Source organism: Chrysemys picta, chromosome 2, assembly GCF_011386835.1.
Source record: "Chrysemys picta bellii isolate R12L10 chromosome 2, ASM1138683v2, whole genome shotgun sequence".
NCBI lineage: Eukaryota > Metazoa > Chordata > Testudines > Emydidae > Chrysemys > Chrysemys picta.
Genome location: NC_088792.1, coordinates 148,874,107 through 148,895,530, shown reverse-complemented (window position 1 = coordinate 148,895,530; position 21,424 = coordinate 148,874,107). Strand labels below are relative to the sequence as shown.

General features: G+C 48.8%; 3 protein-coding genes across 16 annotated transcripts in view; 2 read left to right on the top strand and 1 right to left on the bottom strand.

Moving 5' to 3' along the window:
* KANSL3 (KAT8 regulatory NSL complex subunit 3) overlaps nucleotides 1–5,436 on the bottom strand; it is a 125,411-nt gene extending 119,975 nt beyond the window's left edge. For all 14 annotated transcript variants that reach the window (XR_010598585.1, XM_065584317.1, XM_065584319.1 and 11 more), the window contains exons 1-2: nucleotides 5,298–5,436; nucleotides 3,897–4,182 (exon numbers count right to left, since the gene is read on the bottom strand). Coding sequence is in view for 13 of the 14 variants with exons in the window: in XM_065584317.1 (XP_065440389.1) it covers nucleotides 3,897–4,111 (215 nt within the window). In the remaining variant the exon portion in view is untranslated. The remainder of the gene's footprint in view (nucleotides 1–3,896; nucleotides 4,183–5,297) is intronic.
* Nucleotides 5,437–8,579: 3,143 nt separating this feature from the next.
* Nucleotides 8,580–21,424, top strand: part of FER1L5 (fer-1 like family member 5) — a 97,278-nt gene continuing 84,433 nt past the window's right edge. The window contains 3 exon segments of the mRNA XM_065582458.1: nucleotides 8,580–8,971; nucleotides 14,730–14,867; nucleotides 16,099–16,154. Coding sequence (XP_065438530.1) covers nucleotides 14,783–14,867; nucleotides 16,099–16,154 — 141 coding nt within the window. The 5' untranslated portion in view covers nucleotides 8,580–8,971; nucleotides 14,730–14,782.
* Nucleotides 18,934–21,381, top strand: LOC135981530 (uncharacterized). The gene is made up of 2 exons (XM_065584307.1): nucleotides 18,934–19,336; nucleotides 20,329–21,381. Exons 1-2 carry the CDS (start codon nucleotides 19,165–19,167, stop codon nucleotides 20,802–20,804), a joined length of 648 nt encoding a protein of 215 aa, XP_065440379.1. The 5' UTR covers nucleotides 18,934–19,164; the 3' UTR covers nucleotides 20,805–21,381.

The following is a 21,424-nucleotide window of genomic DNA, read 5'->3' as shown; positions in this document are numbered from 1 at the left end:
CATCCCCTTCTCTTATCCCATGACTGCTCCAGTGGTCCCATCACCTTTTGAGAAATACCAACCCCCCAACCTTTTGGAGGGATGTGCGGAGGCCTGGTCTGCACTTGGAAATTTTACTCTTTCTAACTCTGGTCATCAACAATCATGTGAGCGCATATGCTGCTGAAGACAGTGAAGGACCCACCATGTCACAATCAGCTGAAGGCAGTCTGACCTGCTGCACACGCTGACTTCTAAAATGCATTCAGCACTGGCTAGCTACCAAGCCCAGCAATCATGTTCAGACATGGTGACATTCTGTAGTGTACACCAGGTCTGCGAGTTTATTAGCTCACACCCAGTCCCTCCCTAAAGGTTTTGTTTAAACTAGGATTTAGAGATGTGATGTTAGCTCAAGTTAACTAGCTTGATCTAATTAACAGCTTCTAAAACTCTAGTCAAGACAAAGGGTACGTCTTCACTTACCGGAGGGTCCGGCGGCAGGCAATCGATGTTCTGGGATCGATCCCGGAAGTGCTCGCCGTCGACGCCAGTACTCCAGCTCGCCGAGAGGAGTACGCGGCATCGATGGGGGAGCCTTCCTGCCGCGTCTGGACCCGCGGTAAGTTCGGACTAAGGTACTTCGAATTCAGCTACGTTATTAACGTAGCTGAATTTGCGTACCTTAGTCCGAAGTGGGGGCTAGTGGGGACCAGGCCTAAGCCATTGTACTTTAAGCACTTAGGCCTTGGCTATACTTGCAGCTGTACAGCGCTGTGAGTTAAACCTGTCTTCGTACAGCTGAGTAGGGAAAGCGCTGCAGTCTGTCCACATTGACAGCTGCCAGCGCACTGTCGTGGCCACATTTGCAGCGGCATTGGGAGCGGTGCATTATGGGCAGCTATCCCAGCGTTCAAGTGGCTGCAACGTGCTTTTCAAAAGGGGGGGGGGGATAGGGTGGAGTGTGACAGAGAGCGTGGGGGGAGAGAGAATGGGTTTTTGGAATCCGGACACACACCCTGCCTTGCAAGTTCCGACCCCTCTCCCTCCTCCACCCCCTCTCACTCACTGAAAGCAAACAGCAGCTGTTTGTTTTTTTCCTCACAGACCAGATAAGCAGCCACTCCCCCAAACGGACCCCCCTCTCCCTCCCGCGGGCGTCTCTCTCTTCTAGCAAACATTAGCTGTGGGCGTTCCAAAGGGAGCCCCCCTGCCTGCATCTACTCATTCACAGCAAACAGTAGCTGTGTTTGTTTTTTTGATAAGCAGCTCCTGGAGCTCACAACAAAACAAAGAGAGGAAGCTTCACTTAAAAGGATTATGGGGAGTTTCCGAAAGTCAATCACTGCATAATAAGGTTACTCTCAGTTTACACTGGAGCACCAGCATCTCAGCCACTCCGCAGCAGCTGTTATTCCTCTCAGGGAGGTGGAGTACCTGCAGCGCTGTAGCCATGGAGATACAGCGCTGCAAATGCCTTGCCAGTGTGGACAGGGAGTAAGTTACAGCGCTGGGGGCAGCTTTATTGCGCTGTAACTCTCAAGTGTAGCCAAGGCCTTACGAAGCAGATCTCTAGGCTTTCACCGGACTTCATGAGCGTTTCAGGCCTTATCTGGACCAGAATTTAAAAGCGTGATGTTAGCATCAGAGGTGGGCAGGAAACAGTTTTCCTGACCCAGGAGAATTTTCGAGATTTTGAAAAATGTTCCCATCCTGAATCTAGGTTAAATGTCAAAATCTTGAAAATTTACATGGATTGAAAATGCAAAAAAGTTTCAGATTGAGTCAATTGAAACGTTTAATTTCAGTATCTGGAGAAGGAGTAGAGAGGTAATTTCACCTCTATTAGGCACTGGTACGACCACCGCTGGAATACTTTGTCCAGTTCTGCTGCCCACAATTCAAGAAGGGTGTTGATAAATTGGAGAGGGTTCAGAGAAGAGTCATGAGAATGATTAAAGGATTAGAAACCTGCTTCATAGTGAGACATCAAGGAGCTCAATCTGTTTAGTATAACAAAGAGAAGATTAAAGGGTGACTTGATTACAGTCTATAATGGGATCTCAAACTGGAGGTTGCAACCCCTTTCGGGGTCACGAGATTATTACGTGGGGGTCGTGAGCTGTCAGCCTCCACCTCGTAACCCCGCTTCAACTCCAGCATTTATAATAGTGTTAAATATAAAAAAAAGTGTTTTTAATTTATAAGAGGGGTCACGCTCAGAGGCTTGCTGTGAGAAAGGGGTCACCAGTACAAAAGTTTGAGAACTACTGGTCTACAAGTACCTACGTGGGGAATAAATATTTGATAATGGGCTCATCAGTGTAGCACAGTTGTTTTCAACCTGTGGTCCGCAGACCCCTGAGAGGCCGCAGAATATGTCTAAGATTTCCAAATGGGTCCGCATCTTCATTTGAAATTTTTTAGGGGCCCGCAAATGAAAAAAAGATTGAAAATCACTGATGTAGCAGAGAAAGGTCCTACACAATCCAATGGCTGGAAGCAGAAACTAGATAATTTCAGACTGGAAAGAAGACATAATTTAAAAAAAAAAAAAAGAGAGTAATTGATCATAGAACAATTTGCCAAAGATCATGGTGGATTCTCCACCACCAACCATTTTTAAATCAAGATTGGATGATTTTCTAAAAGATCTGCTCCAGGAATTACTTTGAGAAAGTGCTCTTTCCTGTGTTATACAGGAGGTCAGACCAGACGATCATAATGATCTCTCTGGCCTCAGAATATATGTACAATTTTGAACTGTTTCATTTCTATTTCAACCTTTTTAAGTTTGTTTTTTTACTGAATTAAATTCCAAAGTGACTTTTTGTTTTGAACTGTCTAGACAATTGTCAGATGAAATTCAATGTTGCTTAATGCAAAGTACTGCACATTGGAAAGCATAATCCCAACCATACATACAATATGATAGGGTGTAAATTAGCTCTTACGACTCAAGAAAGAGATCTTGGAGTAACTGTGGATAATTCTCTGAAAACATGCACTCAATGTGCAGCGGCAGTCAAAAAAGCAAACAGACTGTTGGGCATCATTAAGAAAGGGATAGATAATAAAACAGAAAATATCATATTGCCTCTATATAAATCCATGGTACGCCCACATCTGGAATACTGCGTGCAGATGTGGTCGCCCCATCTCAAAAAAGATATATTGGAATTGGAAAAGGTTCAGAAAAGGTCAACAAAAATGATTAGGGATATGGAACGGCTTCCATATAAGGAGAGATTAATAAGATTGGGACTTTTCAGCTTAGAAAAGAGACAACTAAAGGGGGATATGATAGAGGGCTATAAAATAATGACTGGTATGGAGAAAGTAAATAAGGAAGTGTCATAATACAAGAACTAGGGGTCACCAAATGAAATTAATAGGCAGCAAGCTTATAACAAACAAACAAAAGGAAGTATTTCTTCACACAACGCACAGTTAACCAGTGAACTCTTTGCCAGAGGCGGTTGTGAAGGCCAAGACTATAACAGGGTTCAAAAAAGAACTAGATAAACTCATGGAGGATAGGTCCATCAATGACTATTAGCCAGGATGGGCAGGGATGGTATCCCTTAGCTTCTGTTTGTCAGAAGCTGGGAATGGGCAACAGGGGATGGAACACTTGATGATTCTCTATTCGCTTCATTCCCTCTGTGGCACCTGGCATTGGTCACTGTCAGTAGACAGGATACAGGGCTAGCTGGACCTTTGGTCTGACCCAGTATGGCCGTTCTTATATTCTTAGACTGGGGTTTCAACATGTGTTACCTAATGTGTTAAAAAGCACCTTGAAAACAGACAAAGAAAGCAATGAGTGAACCATCAGAGCACAGGGAAGGAATATCTAAGGTACACGTGGACCCAAACCCAACCAACTCAGTAGCACCAGAAAAGGCTATGCTCACATGGTGCTGTCTTGGTGCCTCCTGGGGGTGACAAAGAGCATCCGAGTAGGCCGGGCACTGCTAGCGTCGGGGTGGGCACTCCATGGCTTGGCATAGCTGTGGTCCAAGAAGACCAGGTCCAGCTCTCTCTCATGGACAGAGAGCTGGAAGAGCAACGAAGTTCCCATCCTCCTGGCTGAAGTCTGGAAGTCCCGCTCGCTGCCTCGGAACGACATGTCTTCTGGGGCGTCCCCACTTCTAGCACCAATGTAAATGCTTCTTCCGGCTCCTCATCCTGCCCACCTTGCTGTGGGACAACATGGAAGAGGGAGGTAAACACACTGTGGGGAAATGGCCCTTGCTGTATTGCCCCGTCCCCAACACAGATGACAAAGCCATGCCCAGGAATAGCAGCCACTCCCTCACCAGACCCCAGGAGACAGACACCCCAATGGCACGTTATTGCATCCAGCTCCAGCCCCATAACACCCCCAGCCAAACAAGCCAGTATCCTCGTGCCCCTTCCGATATCCTGCGGGCAAAGCATCTGGCACCGCCCCCTCCCAAATCCCTCCTTAATGCCCCCCAGAGCCTGACCCCCTGCTGCAACACCCACGCAGGCAGGCAACCAGCCTCCCCGCCCCCGGGGCAAGAGGAGCGGGGGGGATGCTGGGTACAAGGGTGCTGGGGGGCAAGGGGAATGGGGGACAGGGCGGGGGCACTAGGGAGCTGGGGTCAGGGCGGGACTAGGTGGGGGGGCGGGGGGCAGTGGGAGGGGACTAGGAGGGGGCGGGGGGCGCTGGGGGCAGGGGGCAGTGGGAGCGGGGGGCTGGGGAACAGAGCAGGGGGACGGGGGGACTAGATGGGGCGGGAGGCAGGGCAGGGGGCAGTGCGGGGGACTAGGTACGGGCGAGGGTGCTGGGGAGCAGAGCAGGGGGCGGGAGGGACTGGCTGGGGGTCGGGGGGGCAGTGGGAGGGGACTAGGTGGGGGCGGGGGGCGCTGGGGGCTGGGTTGGGGGACTAGGTGGGGGGCAGGGGCCAGGGGGAGCGGGGGGCTGGGGAGCAGAGCAGGGGGGCGGGGGGGACTAGGTAGGGGCGGGAGGGGTGGTGGGCAGGGCAGGGGGGACTAGATGGGGCGGGAGGCAGGGCAGGGGCCAGTGCGGGGGACTAGGTAAGGGCGAGGGTGCTGCGGAGCAGAGCAGGGGGCGGGGGGGACTGGCTGGGGGGGCGGGGGGCAGTGGGAGGGGACTAGGTGGGGGCGGGGGGCGCTGGGGGCAGGGTGGGGGGACTAGGTGGGGGGCAGTGGGAGCGGGGGGCTGCGGAGCAGAGCAGGGGGCGGGGGGACTGGGTAGGGGTGGAGGGGCTGGGGAGCAGGGCGGGGGTACGGGGGTAACTGCGGGGGACGAGGCGGGACTCACTCACCGCGCGGAGGGATCCGCGCCCCGGGCTCTCGGCGTTTCACTAGGCCTCGCCGCAGCCTCAGCCGCCCGGCCGCCCCCGCGCATTGCGCATGCTCCGCTCCCACAAGACCCGGAAGCAGGAATCCCGGAGCGGAGCCGGCGGTGTTGAGACAACCCGGAGGATGGAACTTTCCCCGCCCGGAGCGGAGTTGGCAGAGCCGGGCACGGCGGGACCCCACGGGCAGCGCTTGGGGAGCTGCGGGCCGGGGCAACGGGCCAGAGACACCCGCGCCGTGGTGCCCCCCCCCCCCCCCGAGCCACGCCCCCCCCGACACAGCCCTCCCCCCAGCCACGGGTCCCCACCCAGACACAGCCCCCCCCCCCCCCCCACCGAGCCATGGTGCCCCTGCCCAGACACCACCCCCCCCCCCCCAGCGAGCCACGGGTCCCCACCCAGACACAGCCCCCCCCCAGCCAGCCACGGTGCTCGCACCCAAACACAGCCCCCACGAGCCATGGTGCCCCTGCCCAGACACACACCCCCCAGCGAGCCACGGGGCCACCGCGCAGACACAGCCCCCCCACCCCCACCAGGCCATGATACATGTCTCCCCTGCCCCAGCTGTTTTTTGGCAATACTACTAGAGCCCCTTTTTGAACGATGGGTCTAGGATGCTTTCCCCACCGCCATCATCAGCCCGACTGTGTTTGTGCCATTTTTATCACCGATTGTTTTAGTGAGCCAGGGAGGGGACTGAAATAACAGCATCTTCTGGGCATCCTGGGGTATTTGTTTTCCGGATTGATTGGAGCTAGTGACCAGGGGCGGGTAACGGGAGTTTTGCGAGGGAGTTCTCCAGGTGAAGGAGGAGCGATTGCGGGACCCGTCAGGTAAGTGTGTTCTCAGTAGTGTGTGTGTTTGTGGTGTGCTTGACTGAAATATACCGTGTGGTCTGTTTGTTTGGGGTGGGCTTATAGGTGCTGACTCCATGGGTGCTCCATGGGCTGGAGCCCAGGGCTGGAGCACCCATGGGGAAAAATTGGTGGGTGCTGTGCACCCACCGGCAGCTCCCCGCCCTGCCCCCCACGCCAGCTCCTCCACCTCTGCTACTCCCCTGAGCACGCTGTGTGCCCGCTTTTTCTCCCTTGCTCCCAGCGCTTGCACTGCGAAACAGCTGTTTCACGTGGCAAGGACTGGGAGGGAGGGGGGAAGAGGGGGAACACAGAGCATTCGGGGAAGAGGTGGGGTTGGGGCGGGGATTTGGGGAAGGGGTCCAATAGGGAGAGGGAGGAGGCAGGGACTTTGGGGAAAGCGTTGGAATGGGGGCAGGGAAAGGGTGGATTCGGGCCACTGACAGGGGCGCGAGCACCCACCGGCTCTGGGAAAAGTTGGCGCCTATGGGTGGGCTGAGCCTAGCGGCCTGCTAGGAAAGGCTGAGAGCTTCTTCTTAACGAGGCTTTGATCCCTAAGCCCTTTAGCACCCATCAACCCTTAGAATCATAGAATATCAGGGTTGGAAGGGTCCTCAGGAGGTCATCTAGTCCAACCTCCTGTTCAAAGCAGGACCAATCCCCAACTAAATCATCCCAGCCAGGGATTTGTCAAGCCAGGCCTTAAAAACCTCTAAGGAAGGAGATTCCACCACCTCCCTAGGTAACCCATTCCAGTGCTTCACCACCCTCCTAGTGAAAACATTTTTCCTGATATCCAACCTAAACCTCTTCCACTGCAACTTGAGACCATTACTCCTTCTTCTGTCATCTGGTACCACTGAGAACAGTCTAGATCCATCCTCTTTGGAACCCCCTTTCAGGTAGTTGAAAGCAGCTATCAAATCCCCTCGCATTCTTCTCCTCTGCAGACTAAACAATCCCAGTTCCCTCAGCCTCTCCTCATAAGTTATGTGCTCCAGCCCCCTAATCATTTTTGTTCCCCTCTGCTGGACTCTTTCCAATTTTTCCACATCCTTCTTGTAGTGTGGGGCCCCAAAACTGGACACAGTACTCCAGATGAGGCCTCACCAATGTCGAATAGAGGGGAATGATCACGTCCCTTGATCTGCTGGCAATGCCCTACTTATACAGTCCAAAATGTCGTTAGCCTTCTTGACAACAAGGGTACACTGTCGACTCATATCCAGCTTCTTGTTCACTGTAACCCCTAGGTCCTTTTCTGCAGAACTGCTGCCTAGCCATTCGGTCCTTAGTCTGTAGCAGTGCATGGGATTCTTCTGTCCTAAGTGCAGGACTCTGCACTTGTCCTTGTTGAACCTCATCAGGTTTCTTTTGGCCCAATCCTCTAATTTGTCTAGGTCCCTCTGTATCCCATACCTACCCTCCAATGTATCTACCACTCCTCCCAGTTTAGTGTCATCTGCAAACTTGCTGAGGGTGCAATCCATGCCATCCTCCAGATCATTAATGAACATATTGAACAAAACCGGACCAAGGACCGACCCTTGGGGCACTCCGCTTGATACTGGCTGCCAACTAGACATGGAGCCATTGATCACTACCCGTTGAGCCCGACGATCTAGCTAGCTTTTTATCCACCTTTTTTAGTCCATTCATCCAGCCCATACTTCTTTAACTTGCTGGCAAGAATACTGTGGGAGACCGTAAAAAAAGCTTTGCTAAAGTCAAGGAATAACACGTCCACTGCTTTCCACTAATTCTTCACGGTTTGTAAGCAGCAGATTAAGAAGAGCTCTGCCCCTAGTTGGTTCCTCCAGCACTTGCACCAGGAAATTGTCCCCTACACTTTCCAAAAATTTCCTGGATTGTCTGTGCACTGCTGTATTGCTCTCCCAGCAGATATCAGGGTGATTTAAGTCTCCCATGAGAACCAGGGCCTGCGATCTAGTAACTTCTGTTAGTTGCCGGAAGAAAGCCTCGTCCATCTCATCCCCCTGGTTTGGTGGTCTATAGCAGACTCCCATCATGACATCACCCTTGTTGCTCACACTTCTAAACTTAATCCAGAGACTCTCAGGTTTTTCTGCAGTTTCATACCGGAGCTCTGAGCAGTCATACTCCTCTCTTACATACAGTTTTCAGAGTAGCAGCCGTGTTAGTCTGTATCCGCAAAAAGAACAGGAGTAATTGTGGCACCTTAGAGATTAACAAATTTATTAGAGCATAAGCTTTCGTGGACTGCAGCCCACTAAGGTGCCACAAGTACTCCTGTTCTTTTTACATACAGTGTAATTCCCCCATCTTTTCTGCCCTGCCTGACCTTCTTGAACAGTTTATATTCACACATGACAATACTCCAGTCATGTGAGTTATCCCACCAAGTCTCTGTTATTCCAATCACATCATAATTCCTTGACTGTACCAGGACTTCCAGTTCTCCCTGCTTAACCAGGGGGCGGGGCTACTCAGGAAGACCAGAGATATGCACAGCTGTTCTCCCCCCCAGGTATTAATACATACTCTGGATTAAATAATAATTTAAAAGTTATTTTATGAATGTGATACAGCATGGCCAGAGGGCAGCAGGAGAGGGTTAGAAGGGAGCCTTATTCCCTGTAGAGGGAAGAAAGTTTGCTATAGATTAATTAGAGCACCTGAAGCCAATTAGAGCACCTGAAGTCAGTCACCTGATAAAAAACCCCTGCTTCAATCAGACAGGGGAAGGAGTTGAAGCAGAGAGGATTGGTGTTGGAGCAGAGAATAGTTTGGAGGGAAGTAGAGGTAAGTTTGGAGAAGTGCTGTGGTGGGATAAGAAGACCAAGACCCTAGGTAAAGGGATACCTGGCTTGTGTAGAGGGAGGGCAGGAAGCCCCACAGCCACAAGCTGAAGGGCAGGAGAGGGAAGTAGCCCAGGGGAAGGAACTGTTAGTTCAAGTGGTTTACTGCTATCCCTAGGGCCCCTGGGCTGGGACCCAGAGTAGAGGGTGGACCTGGGTCCCTCTGTCTCCACTCCCCTCCTCTAGGACACTAGTGGGGCAGTTAATATCCCAGTTCAGGGGCAAGAAACTGTGCCCTAACCCCCTCAAGAAGAGAAAGCGTGAGACCCATCATAGTAGTGCCGGCAATTTGCCACAATTAAATACAAAAAGTAGGATTTAAGTGGTTCCAAGTAATAACAGACAGAACAAAGTGAATTACCAAGCAAAATAAAATAAAACACATGAGTCTATGCCTAATACAGTAAGAAAGTGATTACAGATGAAATCTCACCCTCAGAGATGTTCCAATAAGCTTCTATCACAGACTGGATGCCTTCCTAGTCTGGGCACAACCCTTTCTCCTGGTACTGCCCTTGTTCCAGCTCAGGTGGTAACTAGGGGATTTCTCATTATTGCAGCCCCATTTGTTCTGTTCCACCCCCTTATATAGCTTTGGCACAAGGCAGGAATCTTTTGTCTCTCTGGAACCCCTCCCCCTTTCTAAATGGAAAAGCGCCAGGTTTAAGATGGATTTCAGTACCAGGTGACATGGTCACATGTCCTGTGAAGCCCCAAGCCTTCATTTCTCCCAGCCTGACTCACAGGAAGGCCTGCAAGCAAACATAGCCATCCACAGTCAGTTGTCCTGGTTAATGGGAGCCATCAAGATTTCAAATCATCATTAATGGCCCACACTTTGCATAACAACAATAGGACCTTGGAGTTATATTTCATATTTCTAGTTTCAGATACAAGAGTGATACATTTATACAGATAGGATGACCACACTCAGTAGATTATAAGCTTCGTAATGATTCCTTACAAGAGACCTTTTGCATGAAGCATATTCCGGTTACATTATATTCACACTCATTAGCATATTTTCATAAAATCATATAGAGTGCAACATCACAATAGGCATCACAGAAACTTGGTGGAATGAGGATAATCAATAGGACACAGTAATACCAGGGTACAAAATATATCGGAAGGACAGACCAGGTCACACTGGTGGGGGAAGGGCACTAAATGTGAAAGAAAGCATAGAATCTTAAATAAACCAGACTGTATCATAGATTAATTCCATGCTCAAATAATAAGAATATAGCAGTAGGGATATGCTACCAACCACCTGACCAAGATGGCGATTGAGATGGTGAAATGCTCAGGGAGATTGAAAGGCTATAAAAATTAAAAACTTAGTTAAAATCCCCTATTATTATTATTATCCCCATATTGACTAGGTACATGTCATCTCAGAACGTGATGCAGAGATAAAGTTTCTTGACACCTTAAATAACTGCTTCTTGGAGCAGCTGGTCCTGGAACCCACCAGAGGAGAGGCAATTCTTGATTTAGTCCTAAGTGGACCACAGGATCTGGTCCAAGAGGTGAATCTAGCTGGACCGCTTGGCAACAGTGACCATAATATAATTAAATGCAACAGTCCTGTGGTGGGAAAAACACCACAGCAGCCCAACACGGTAGCATTTGATTTGAGAAAGGGGGTCTACACAAAAATGAGGAAGTTAGTTAAACAGAAATTAAAAGGTACAGCGCCAAAAGTGAAATCCCTGCAAGCTGCATGGAAACTTTTTAACCATACTAGGGGAACAACTTAAAGGTATACCCCAAATTAAAAAACATAGTAAGAGAACTAAAAATAGTGCCACAATGACTGAACAATAAAGTAAAAGAAGCAGTGAGAGGTAAAAAGGCATCCTTTAAAAAGTGGAAGTCAAATCCTAGTGAGGAAAATAGAAGCGAATATAAACTCTGGCAAATGAAGTGTAAAAATATAATTAGGAAGGCCAAAAAAGAATGTGAAGAACAGCTAGCCAAAGACTCAAAAAGTAATAGCAAAAAAACATTTAAGTACATCAGAAGCTAGAAGCCTGCTAAACAACCAGTGGGGCCACTGGACGATCGAGATGTTAAAGGATCACTTAAGGACAAAAAGGCTGTTGCGGAGAAATTAAATGAATTCTTTGCATCAGTCTTAATGACTGAGGATATGAGGGTGATTCCCAAACCTGAGCCATTCTTTTTAGGTGACAAATCTGAAGAACTGTCCCAGATTGAGGTGTCATTAGAGGAAGTTTTGGAACAAAATGATAAACTAAACAGTAATAAGTCACCAGGGCCAGATGGTATCACCCAATAATTCTGAAGGCACTCAAATGTGAAATTGCAGAACTACTAACTGTGGTTTGTAACCTATCATTTAAATCAGCTTCTGTACTAAATGACTGGAGGATAGCTAATGTGATGCCAATTTTAAAAAGGGCTCCAGGGGTGATCCCAGCAATTACAGGCCAGTAAGCCTCACTTCAGTACCGGGCAAACTCGTTGAAACTATAGTAAAGAAGAAAATTGTCAGACACATGGATAAACATAATTTGTTGGGAAAGAGTCAATATGGGTTTTGTAAAGGGAAATCATGCCTCACCAATCTACTAGAATTCTTTGAGGGGGTCAACAAGCATGTGGACAAGGAGGATCCAGTGGATATAGTGTACTTAGATTTTGAAAAAGCCTTTGACAAGGTCCCTCATCAAAGGCTCTTAAGCAAAGTAAGCTCTCAAGGGATAAGAGGGAAGGTCCTCTCATGGATCAGGAACTGGTTAAAAGCTAGGAAATAAAGAGCAGGAATAAATGGTCAGTTTTCAGAATGCAGAGAGGTAAATAGTTGTGTCCCCAAGGGGTCTGTTACATATTAATAAATGATCTGGAAAAAGGGGTAAACAGCAATGTGGCAAAATTTGCAGATGATACAAAACTACTCAAGATAGTTAAATCCAAAGCAGACTGCGAAGACTTACAAAGGAATCTGACAAAACTGGGTGACTGGGCAACAAAATGGCAGATGAAATTCAATGTTGAAAAATGCAAAGTAATGCACATTGGAAAACATAATCCCAACTATACGCACAACATGATTGGGTCTAAATTGCTGTTACTACTCAAGAAGACATCTTGGAGTCATAGTGCATAGTTCTCTGAAAACATCCTCTCAATGTGTAGCGGCAGTCGAAAAAGCGACCAGAAGGTTGGGAATCATTAAGAAAGGGATAGATAAAAAGACAGACAATATCATATTGCCTCTATATAAATCCATGGTACACCGACATCTTGAATACTGCATGCAATGTGGTCGCCCCATCTCAAAAAGATATATTGGAATTGGAAAAGGTTCAGAAAAGGGCAACAAAAATGATTAGGGGTATAGAACACCTTCCATATGAGAAGAGATTAGTAAGATTGGGACTTTTCTGTTTGGAAAAAAGACGACTAAGGGTGGATATGATAGAGGCTTATAAAATCATGACTGGTGTGGAGAAAGTAAATAAGGAAGTGTTATTTACTCATAACACAAGAGCCAAGGGTCACCAAATGAAATTAATAGGCAGCAAACAAAAGGAAGTATTTTTTCACACAATGCACAGTCAACACGTGGAACTCTTTGCCATAGGATGTTGTTGTGAAGGCCAAGACTATAACGGTTCAAAAAAGAACTAGCTAAGTTCATGGAGGATGGGTCCATCAATGGCTATTAGCCAGGATGGGCAGGGATGGTGTCCCTAGCCTCTGTTTGCCAGAAGTTGGGAGTGGGCGACGGGATGGATCACTTGCTGTTAACTGTTCTGTTCATTCCCTCTGGGGCACCTGGCATTGGCCAGTGTTGGAAGACAGGACACTGAGCTAGATAGACCTTTGGTCTGACCCAGTCTGTCTGTTCTTATGTTCTCATGCTCTTAAATACCAGCACATAGCTTGTTTCAACCACATAACTGGCTACTGAAGCAGGACACGTCCCATGATAAGGTGAAACAGGGGCACTTAGATGGTCAGGCTGAAAACCCAGGCCTTATTGAAGTCAGTGGCAAAATACCCCTCCACTTCAAGGGGGCAGAATTTCTCCCTCAGGGTTTGCATGGGTCCCCAGCAGCCTATCACTCTGCTTAGGAAGTTTCCATAGGCTGCTGAAATAAGCAGTAATAAATAATTAGATCTTCTGTTGACTTATTGCTATTCTCTATCTCCAGGGATCTCGAAGCACTTAAACATTAGTTAAGCCTCACACTCTTGGTAGCTAGGTACATTTTCAGAGAAGGAAAGGACATTGTCTGAAAATGATTACTTATTATTATATCAAGTCTTCAAAATGTTATAAGTGACTCAATACAGAACAAAGCTTCATTTTAAGAAAGAGGGTGCTTATGGTTTATTTGCCCACCAGTTAAATGTAGCCAACTCTGGAGAGTAGCTTGGCCATTGTTTAACAACTCATATCAACACTACATAACGTCTCTGTCAGACAGTGAAAAAAGCATTGCATCCAATTGAAAAGGCAGGCCAAATGCAGGTACCAGAGTGGGAATTTGTTCAAGATACCAGAAAGTGTCCAGGTATTACCAATACCCAACGTGGTCAGCACCTCAGGTTTTACCTTGTAGTAAGAGGAGGCCCTGAGAAATAAACCTTGGTATCAGAGGCCTAGTATGAGGCCTAAGGCCTGAACTAAAGTAATGGTCAAGACTTTGCTATCATGAAGCAAAGTTAAGCTGTGAGCAAGAGGCAGGCCCTGCTCACAGAAGTTGGCAAGGAAAGGGCTGATATTGCATAAATATATATTCACCTAGCAAAGTTAAAGTATAAACATGGTACCAAGACATACCATACCGGAACATTCCACAGATAACATGGAACAGGCCGACCCATCCCAATGACAGGGGCAAAAGGGTAAAATGATGGATAGAGTTGTTATAATCGAACCAACATGTACAAGGTGAGAGGCGGCACCTTACTACGTAGAGGGGTTGTACCTTGCTACGTAGAGGGGTTGTACCTCAATACGTCAGGAGTGATGTGTAACTTGTTTGTACCTGTGTATAAAAATGGATTCCTGGGGTGGTGTCTTTGTCCGGCCACGGGGGCAGTGGAAAGTCCCGCCACTGAGCCGGGTCCTTGCCAAGAGGCATCTATTAGTAGTATGCCCGGTAGACTAAGTAATCTACGGGGAACTGCAATTGTGTCCGAGATCGCAATAAACCTGGCCGAGGTGCCTTTGTATCTTAGTAGACTCTGTGGTTATTGGGGGTTCTCGTCGGGTCTGCTGTGTCAACTATCTGCGCAGAGCTGGGGCAGCACACAGAGGGAACACACACACGCAGCCGAGTGATATCAACAGGAGAAAGCAGAAGCACCACACCGGTAGCCTCTCACAACATACCTCAAAAACCATATCACTGATTAAACAGCTGAACATAGCTGGTCTATGAATGGAAGCCTCTTTCCTTCCTATTATGGCATCACTTCCTGGATGCACTATTTGACCCTTTCCTCTATATGATGTCACTCCTTGTTCTGATCTACTTCCTGGAAACGGAAATCACATTCCGTACAGACAGGACTTCTGAGACAAAACCACCAAGTGGCATTAGGAGGTAAGCTGTAAACACAGGAGCTATTACTACTAACAGCACACCTGCAGGACAAAAACAGGCTGGGGCAGAGTGAAGGGGAAATAAGAAAGAACTGACGGGCTTGCATCGTTGCAGAATAAAGCCATTTGCTGGGAAGAAGGGAGAGCTACAGCAGAGGTGGGACAGAAATGCTACACCTCGTCATTCTGTCTGCTAACATCCCAACTGCAAAATTCATCACACCTGACTCACACGTGTCTGCCAGCTTCAGAGGTAACAGTAATTTGTTTAGCATTTTCCAGGAGATAACTGATCATCTTTTGCCTTTCTCGGGTGCATTTTGTTTGAGGATCACAAAGTGGTCTCTGGACATTAAGGGCCGCCTCCTCTTCCTAGCTGGGTGGCAGAGGGGAAACAAATCTACCAAGTATAGAAGGACAAGACAAGAAGCCCCTCCATGCAGCTGGGAATTGTAACAAGGCAGGGTTCTCCCCATCTTGGTAACGACTCTGCCACACCCACCTTTTCCGCAGGTTTATTGTCCAAACTTAAACAAAACCAAACAAAATCTCACCCTGGCTACAATTCCCAGGGCATTTTCCCCCTTTCCCTCTCAGACTCTCATGGCCTCCCCTCCCCGGGAAGTCCTGCAGCTCCTGATTCCTGCTTCTGTGCCCTGTTCCAAGAGCACTAACCCCCTCAGCTTTTCTTCCTGGAGGCCCTCTTTTAGACAGTTCCTCTCAGGTTCTCACTGCCTCCCCCAACCCCCGCCGCGGGATCCTGGGTCCTCCAGCAGCCTCCGAGTTCTCACTCACTTGGCCTCTCTTTCCCCAGGCCCAGGTGCTCTCTCTGAAAGGGCCAATCTCCCCCTTTGATGGGATCCACAGACTTTGGGGTAGAGGCGGGCTGGAGAGGGGAGTGTCTCAAGGATTCCCCAAGGGAAGTGCCTTCAGGAGTTGAAGGGGCTCAGAGCAGCATCTTTAAGGGGTCTGCCTGAAGCACAAAGCAGGTCAAAACTAAAGCAAGAGAAGAAAACGTAGATTTGTAAACATGAAGGCTGAGATTTCAAAGCCCCCTGGGAGATTTGGAGGCCCAGATTTCATTAAAATTAATGGCAACTGGCCATCCAAATCCCTTAGAAACTTTTGAAAGTTTAGGCTTCTGTATGGCATTTGACCTCCAGGGCTGTCATCTAGCCTGTGATATCCAGGGGGTCAGACTAGATGAGCACAGTGGTCCATTCTAGCCTTGGAATCTATGAATTTAAGAAATAGCCTGGAGATGGAAAAGACCTATTCACTCATCCAGTCCATCTCCCTCCCAGTGCAAGGTTGTTCCCTGCAAAAGCAGGCTGGGGTCAACACTGGATATCATAAGAAAAAGAGACCTGACCCAAAGAACACCGTAAACATGGGCTGTGTTCTCTCCTCACACACACTTTCAGACACTGCCACTTCCATGGAGCTGCACACTGGGAATCCATGGTATGTCTAATTTCTCTTAGATGTCACAAGAAGTACAAGAGTGATACAGAAGGAACAGAATCCCACTTGGAATGAGGTAAGACCCTGTGAGCAGGTGGTGTTTTAGAGAGAGAGAGAGAGAGATCTACCTATCTCATAGAACTGGAAGGGACCCCAAAAGGTCATTGAGTCCAGCCCCCTGCCTTCATTAGCAGGACCAAGTACTGATTTTGCCCCAGATCCCTAAGTGGCCTCCTCAAGGATTGAACTCAGAACCCTGGGTTTAGCAGATCAATTCTGAAACCACTGAGCTATCCCTCCCCCAAGTGTATGTACATACGTACTCACTCACTCACTCTTTACCATCTCCCTGGGGTTTGCAGGTATTATGGTTTTTATAACAAAACAGAAAACTCAGCCCAAGCTTTCTCCCATCTGGTTGTCAGATGAGTCAGCAGAAATTATTCCTAGCACCTGCCACCAGCCCTATGGCTCTCTACAAGATCCTATAACCTGACTTTATCATATAGGTCCCTAAAATCTTTGCAATCCATGACTGAACCATATATGAATATCTGAAACCTACAAATACAGGGTGGTCAAAGAAAAGATTGAAATGGGTGGGATATACCAGGGTACAATCCAGACCAGTGAGCAGCTGTGTCACCCCGTCCTGTAACCTGGGATGCCTTTGCAGTGCCTTGCTGCTGTAGCCTCCCATGTGGACTGTTCTCAAACAGCCACCAGCATGCAAGTCACTCCCAGATGTTTGCACGTACTGCAGCCTGCCAGCCACACTTGGATTATCCTCTGTCTTTTACCAGCCATGGTTATACTGCAGGGTGACCCCAGCACACCCCCAGTCCTGAATTTCCCTCCAGAAATGTATGTCTTGTACTGACCAGCCCTCTCCTGGACTGTCCAAATCTATTTAGTCCATTATTCCTTCAAGGGAATAATATACACACAACTTACCACTCTAAATGGAGTTATCTAGGCACTTTAACTTAAACACACTATATCAGATAAAACAATAGAACAAGTGTATTAACTACAAAGGGTGAGATTTTAAGAGAGTACAAGCAATGAGGCATAAAAGTCCGAAAGGCTTACAAGAAAAATACAAGAAAGATAAAATACGTTCTAGTGTCTAATGTAACAAACTATATTAGTTCCAAAGCAAAGTTTCTCACCACGTGCATCCAGCAGCATTACTGACCAAACTCTTCATGTCAGTTCCCCTCCCCCAGAGTCCAATAGCTGCTTCCTTTGTTTTCTCAGATGCAGAGAATGAGATGGGTAGGGAGAGAGAGAGGGTGCCTTGGAATGTTTGCCCCCTCCTTTTTATAGTTTTTAGTCCCTCTTTGAAAAGCATTCCCAGCTAAAAACCAGGAGACAGGCAGTCTGCAGGAAGAAGGAGACTTCATGCTGTTTCTTTGCTAAGATGCAGATCTCTTTGTCCCTGCCTCCCTTCCTTGCCGAAGACCGGACACTGGGTAGGTAAAGGCCCATTAGCTTTGCTGATACCTGGCTGGCGTGTCAGCTTGCCCTTTTGTCTTTGAGAAACTGGTTTAACCACTCTCCAGATTGATCTGGGAAACATACTTCAGTCATGATTTCAGCTTCCATTCATAACTTTACATATAATGTTACTATGTGCACTTTACTATGATAATACTGACCAGCAAATTATCAGTTCTCAAGTGATACCTCCAAGCATGCCTTGTACAAGGATTATTACACTAGTGTGTAGGGTGTGAATACATGGGTGCATACTGTCACGGTAGGTCAGTGCATCCCCCTCAGGCCTCTGTTTCAGCCTGGCAGACTCATGGTGCGAGCACATTTGTCAAGTTTAGGCTCAATATTAGACAAAGGTTTCTAACCATCAGAGGAGTGAAGTTCTGGAACAGCCTCCCAAGGGGAGCAAGGGGGGCAAAATCCTACCTGGCTTCAAGACTGAGCTTGATAAGTTTATGGAGGGGATGGTATGATGGGACTGCCTACAATGGCACATAGCCGATCTGTGCTAGCCGCAAATATCTCCAATGGCCGGAGATGGACACTAGATGGGGTGGGATCTGAGCTACTACAGAGAATAATTTCCCAGGTATCTGCCTGGTGGACCTTGCCCACATGCTTAGGATCTAAATGATTGCCATATTTGGGGTCAGGAAGGAATTGTCCCTGGGTCAGATTGGCAGAGACCCGGGGGGGGGGGGGAGAGGGGGGTCGCCTTCCTTGCAGCATGGGGCATGGGTCACTTGCTGCTTTGAACTAGAGTAAATGGTGGATTCTCTGTAACTTGGGCCTGGTCTACACTAGGCGTTTATGTCGAAGTTAGCGCCGTTACATCGAATTAACCCTGCACCCGTCCACACTGCGATGCTATTTAGTTCGACATAGAGGTCTCTTTAATTCGACTTCTGTACTCCTCCCCGACGAGGGGAGTAGCGCTAAATTCGACATGGCCATGTCGAATTAGGCTAGGTGTGGATGGAAATCGACGCTAATAGCTCCGGGAGCTATCCCACAGTGCACCACTCTGTTGACGCTCTGGACAGCAGTGCGAGCTCGGATGCTCTGACCAGCCACACAGGAAAAGCCCGGGAAAATTTGAATTGGAATTCCTTTTCCTGTCTGGCCAGTTTGAATCTCATTTCCTGTCTGGACATCGTGGCGAGCACAGCAGCACTGGCAACGATGCAGAGCTCTCCAGCAGTGATGGCCGTGCAGTCTGTGAATAGAAAGAGAGCCCCAGCATGGACTGATCGTGAAGTCTTGGATCTCATCGCTGTGTGGGGCGATGAGTCCGTGCTTTCTGAGCTGCGATCCAAAAGAAGGAATGCAAAGATCTACGAGAAGATCTCTAAAGACATGGCAGAGAGAGGATACAGCCGGGATGCAACGCAGTGCCGCGTGAAATCAAGGAGCTGAGACAAGGCTACCAGAAGACCAAAGAGGCAAACGGACGCTCCGGATCCCATCCCCAGACATCCCGTTTCTACGAGGCACTGCATTCCATCCTCGGTGCGGCCGCCACCACTACCCCACCAGTGACCGTGGACTCTGAGGATGGGATACTGTCCACGGCCGGTTCCTCGGACATGTTAGGGGACGGGGAAGATGAGGAAGGAGATGAGGAGGGCGAGGCAGTCGGCAGCTCTCACAACGCTGATTTCCCCGACAGCCAGGATCTCTTCATCACCCTTACAGAGATCCCCTACGAAGCGTCCCGAGCCGTTACCCCGGACACAGAATCTGGTGAAGGATCAGCCAGTAAGTGTTGTAAACATCTAAACATTTATTTTAAACAAAACAGGAATATTAACAATTAAAAGAATGGGTTGTTCATGATTAGTGTGCCCTAGGCGCTTAACGGTTTAGTAAGGGGCAGTGCAAGTTTTGAAAGAAATCTAGCAATGTCCGGTTTCAGTGATTGTCCTGCACAAGCCGCTCTACTGTTTATTCCCTGCTACTGCAGCTACAGTAAAATGCGGTCTATGTGTCCGGGGATAGAGCAGTAATCCTCCTGGGACATCTCGATGAAGCTCTCCTGGAGGTAACTTGAAAGCCGTTGTATGAGGTTCTTGGGGAGAGCGGCCTTATTGGGTCCTCCGAAGTACGACACGTTGCCGCGCCACGAGATTATCAAGTACTCCGGGATCATTGCTCTGCACAGCAGGGCGGCATACGGCCCTGGTCTTTGGAGGCTTTCCCGGAGCATTCTCTCTTTGTCGCTCTCGGAGATCCTCATCAGGGTGATGTCGGCCATGGTGACCTGCTTTTAATTAGGTAGGGGAATGTTAGTGTTGGGACTGCTTTCCCATTCCTTTACAGAACTGTAACCGCTGGTTTGCAGCCACGCGGTGGAGGCGGGAGAGGGGCAGCCGAAAGGGATCGTTCCCGGGGACAGCCGCGAGGGGGTGGGACAGGGGCAGAGTTCCCGCTTGCCGGATTGCTGGCAGCAGGGACTGACATTGATTTAAATGTGAAATGAGGCCAGTGGTAATATAAAAGTTTTAAACTGCCACAAGTGTACGGCTTACCATGTCTGCCTGCAACAGAAATTCCGTTGTGCTGCCTCGCTTCTCAAATGTGCTGTTCAAGACCCCAGGCACTGAATGCGAAGGCCGAGAATTCGACCTTGTGCTGAGTGCGCATGTGAAAGGTGCTGTGCATGGTCTTGTTCACAGAGAAAGACTATGTTCTTTGTTCACAACTACATTTATCTTTCTTAGGAATTCACTCCCTTTTTCCCATTTCCACAGCCCCGTCTGCGACTGTCTCACAACCTAGCCTGGAATCACACTCCCAGAGGCTAGCGCGGATTAGGCGTAGGAAGAAGAGGACACGGGAGGACATGTTCTCTGAGCTTATGGCCTGTTCCCAAGCCCAGGCAGCACAGCAGACCCAGTGGCGGGAGAACTTGACCCGAATGCACCAAGCCAACATGGATCGGGAGGAGAGGTGGCGGCAGGAAGACCAGCAGGCGACTCAAACGCTGCTTGGACTACTGAGGGAGCAAACGGACACACTCCGGCGCCTTGTGGATGTTCTGCAGGAACGGAGGCAGGAGGACAGAGCCCCGCTGCAGTCCATCTGTAACCGCCATCCCCCGCCACCAAGTCCCATACCCACCTCACCCAAAGTGCAAAGAAGGAGAGGCGGCAGAGTCCCTGCTAACTCTCACTCCACCCCTGCAGAGAGCTCTAGTAGCAGAAGGCTCTCATTTCCCAAAATTTGAAAAGTTCTTTCCTTCCCGCCTGACAGAAGCCCACGTCCAAGTTTCACCTCCCAATGCCATGTGTAGTTGATAATAAAAAATTCGTTTCTGTTAACTACTGTTTCAATCATGTTCTTTTGGAGGAGGAGGGGAAAGGGGGTTGGTAATTGGACAGGACAGTCTCCTTTGGCAGGGTACATAGTCGGGGGCAGGCACAGCAGCAGGGCACATACACAGTGCAGTGATGCAGTGACTAGTTACCCCGGTTAGTCTGGGAGGTTGTTTTCATGTTATGTTGGGGGGGGGGTTGCTCTGTGACTTTGTGGCGGGGGAGGGCAGTTACAGATCTTGAGCGCCGGTCCTTAGGCAGGATCACAGAGCCACACAGCAGGGGATCTGTAACCGTCCTCCCCCTGCCACAAAGTCAAATAGACCCCCCATACACACAGTCCCGATCAGGAGGGGTGACAGGCTCCGTTGAAACAAGCATCCCACCGCAGCGGAGCCTGTCAATCCTTGAGTTTAGAAGCTGCATTCGCGTCACAACACTACACCCGCTCCGCACCACAGTCTGCGTCCCAGTTTTAAAAAATTCCCGCGAAAACAGTATTAAAGAAAACGGTGTGCTTTAACAAAGTAGA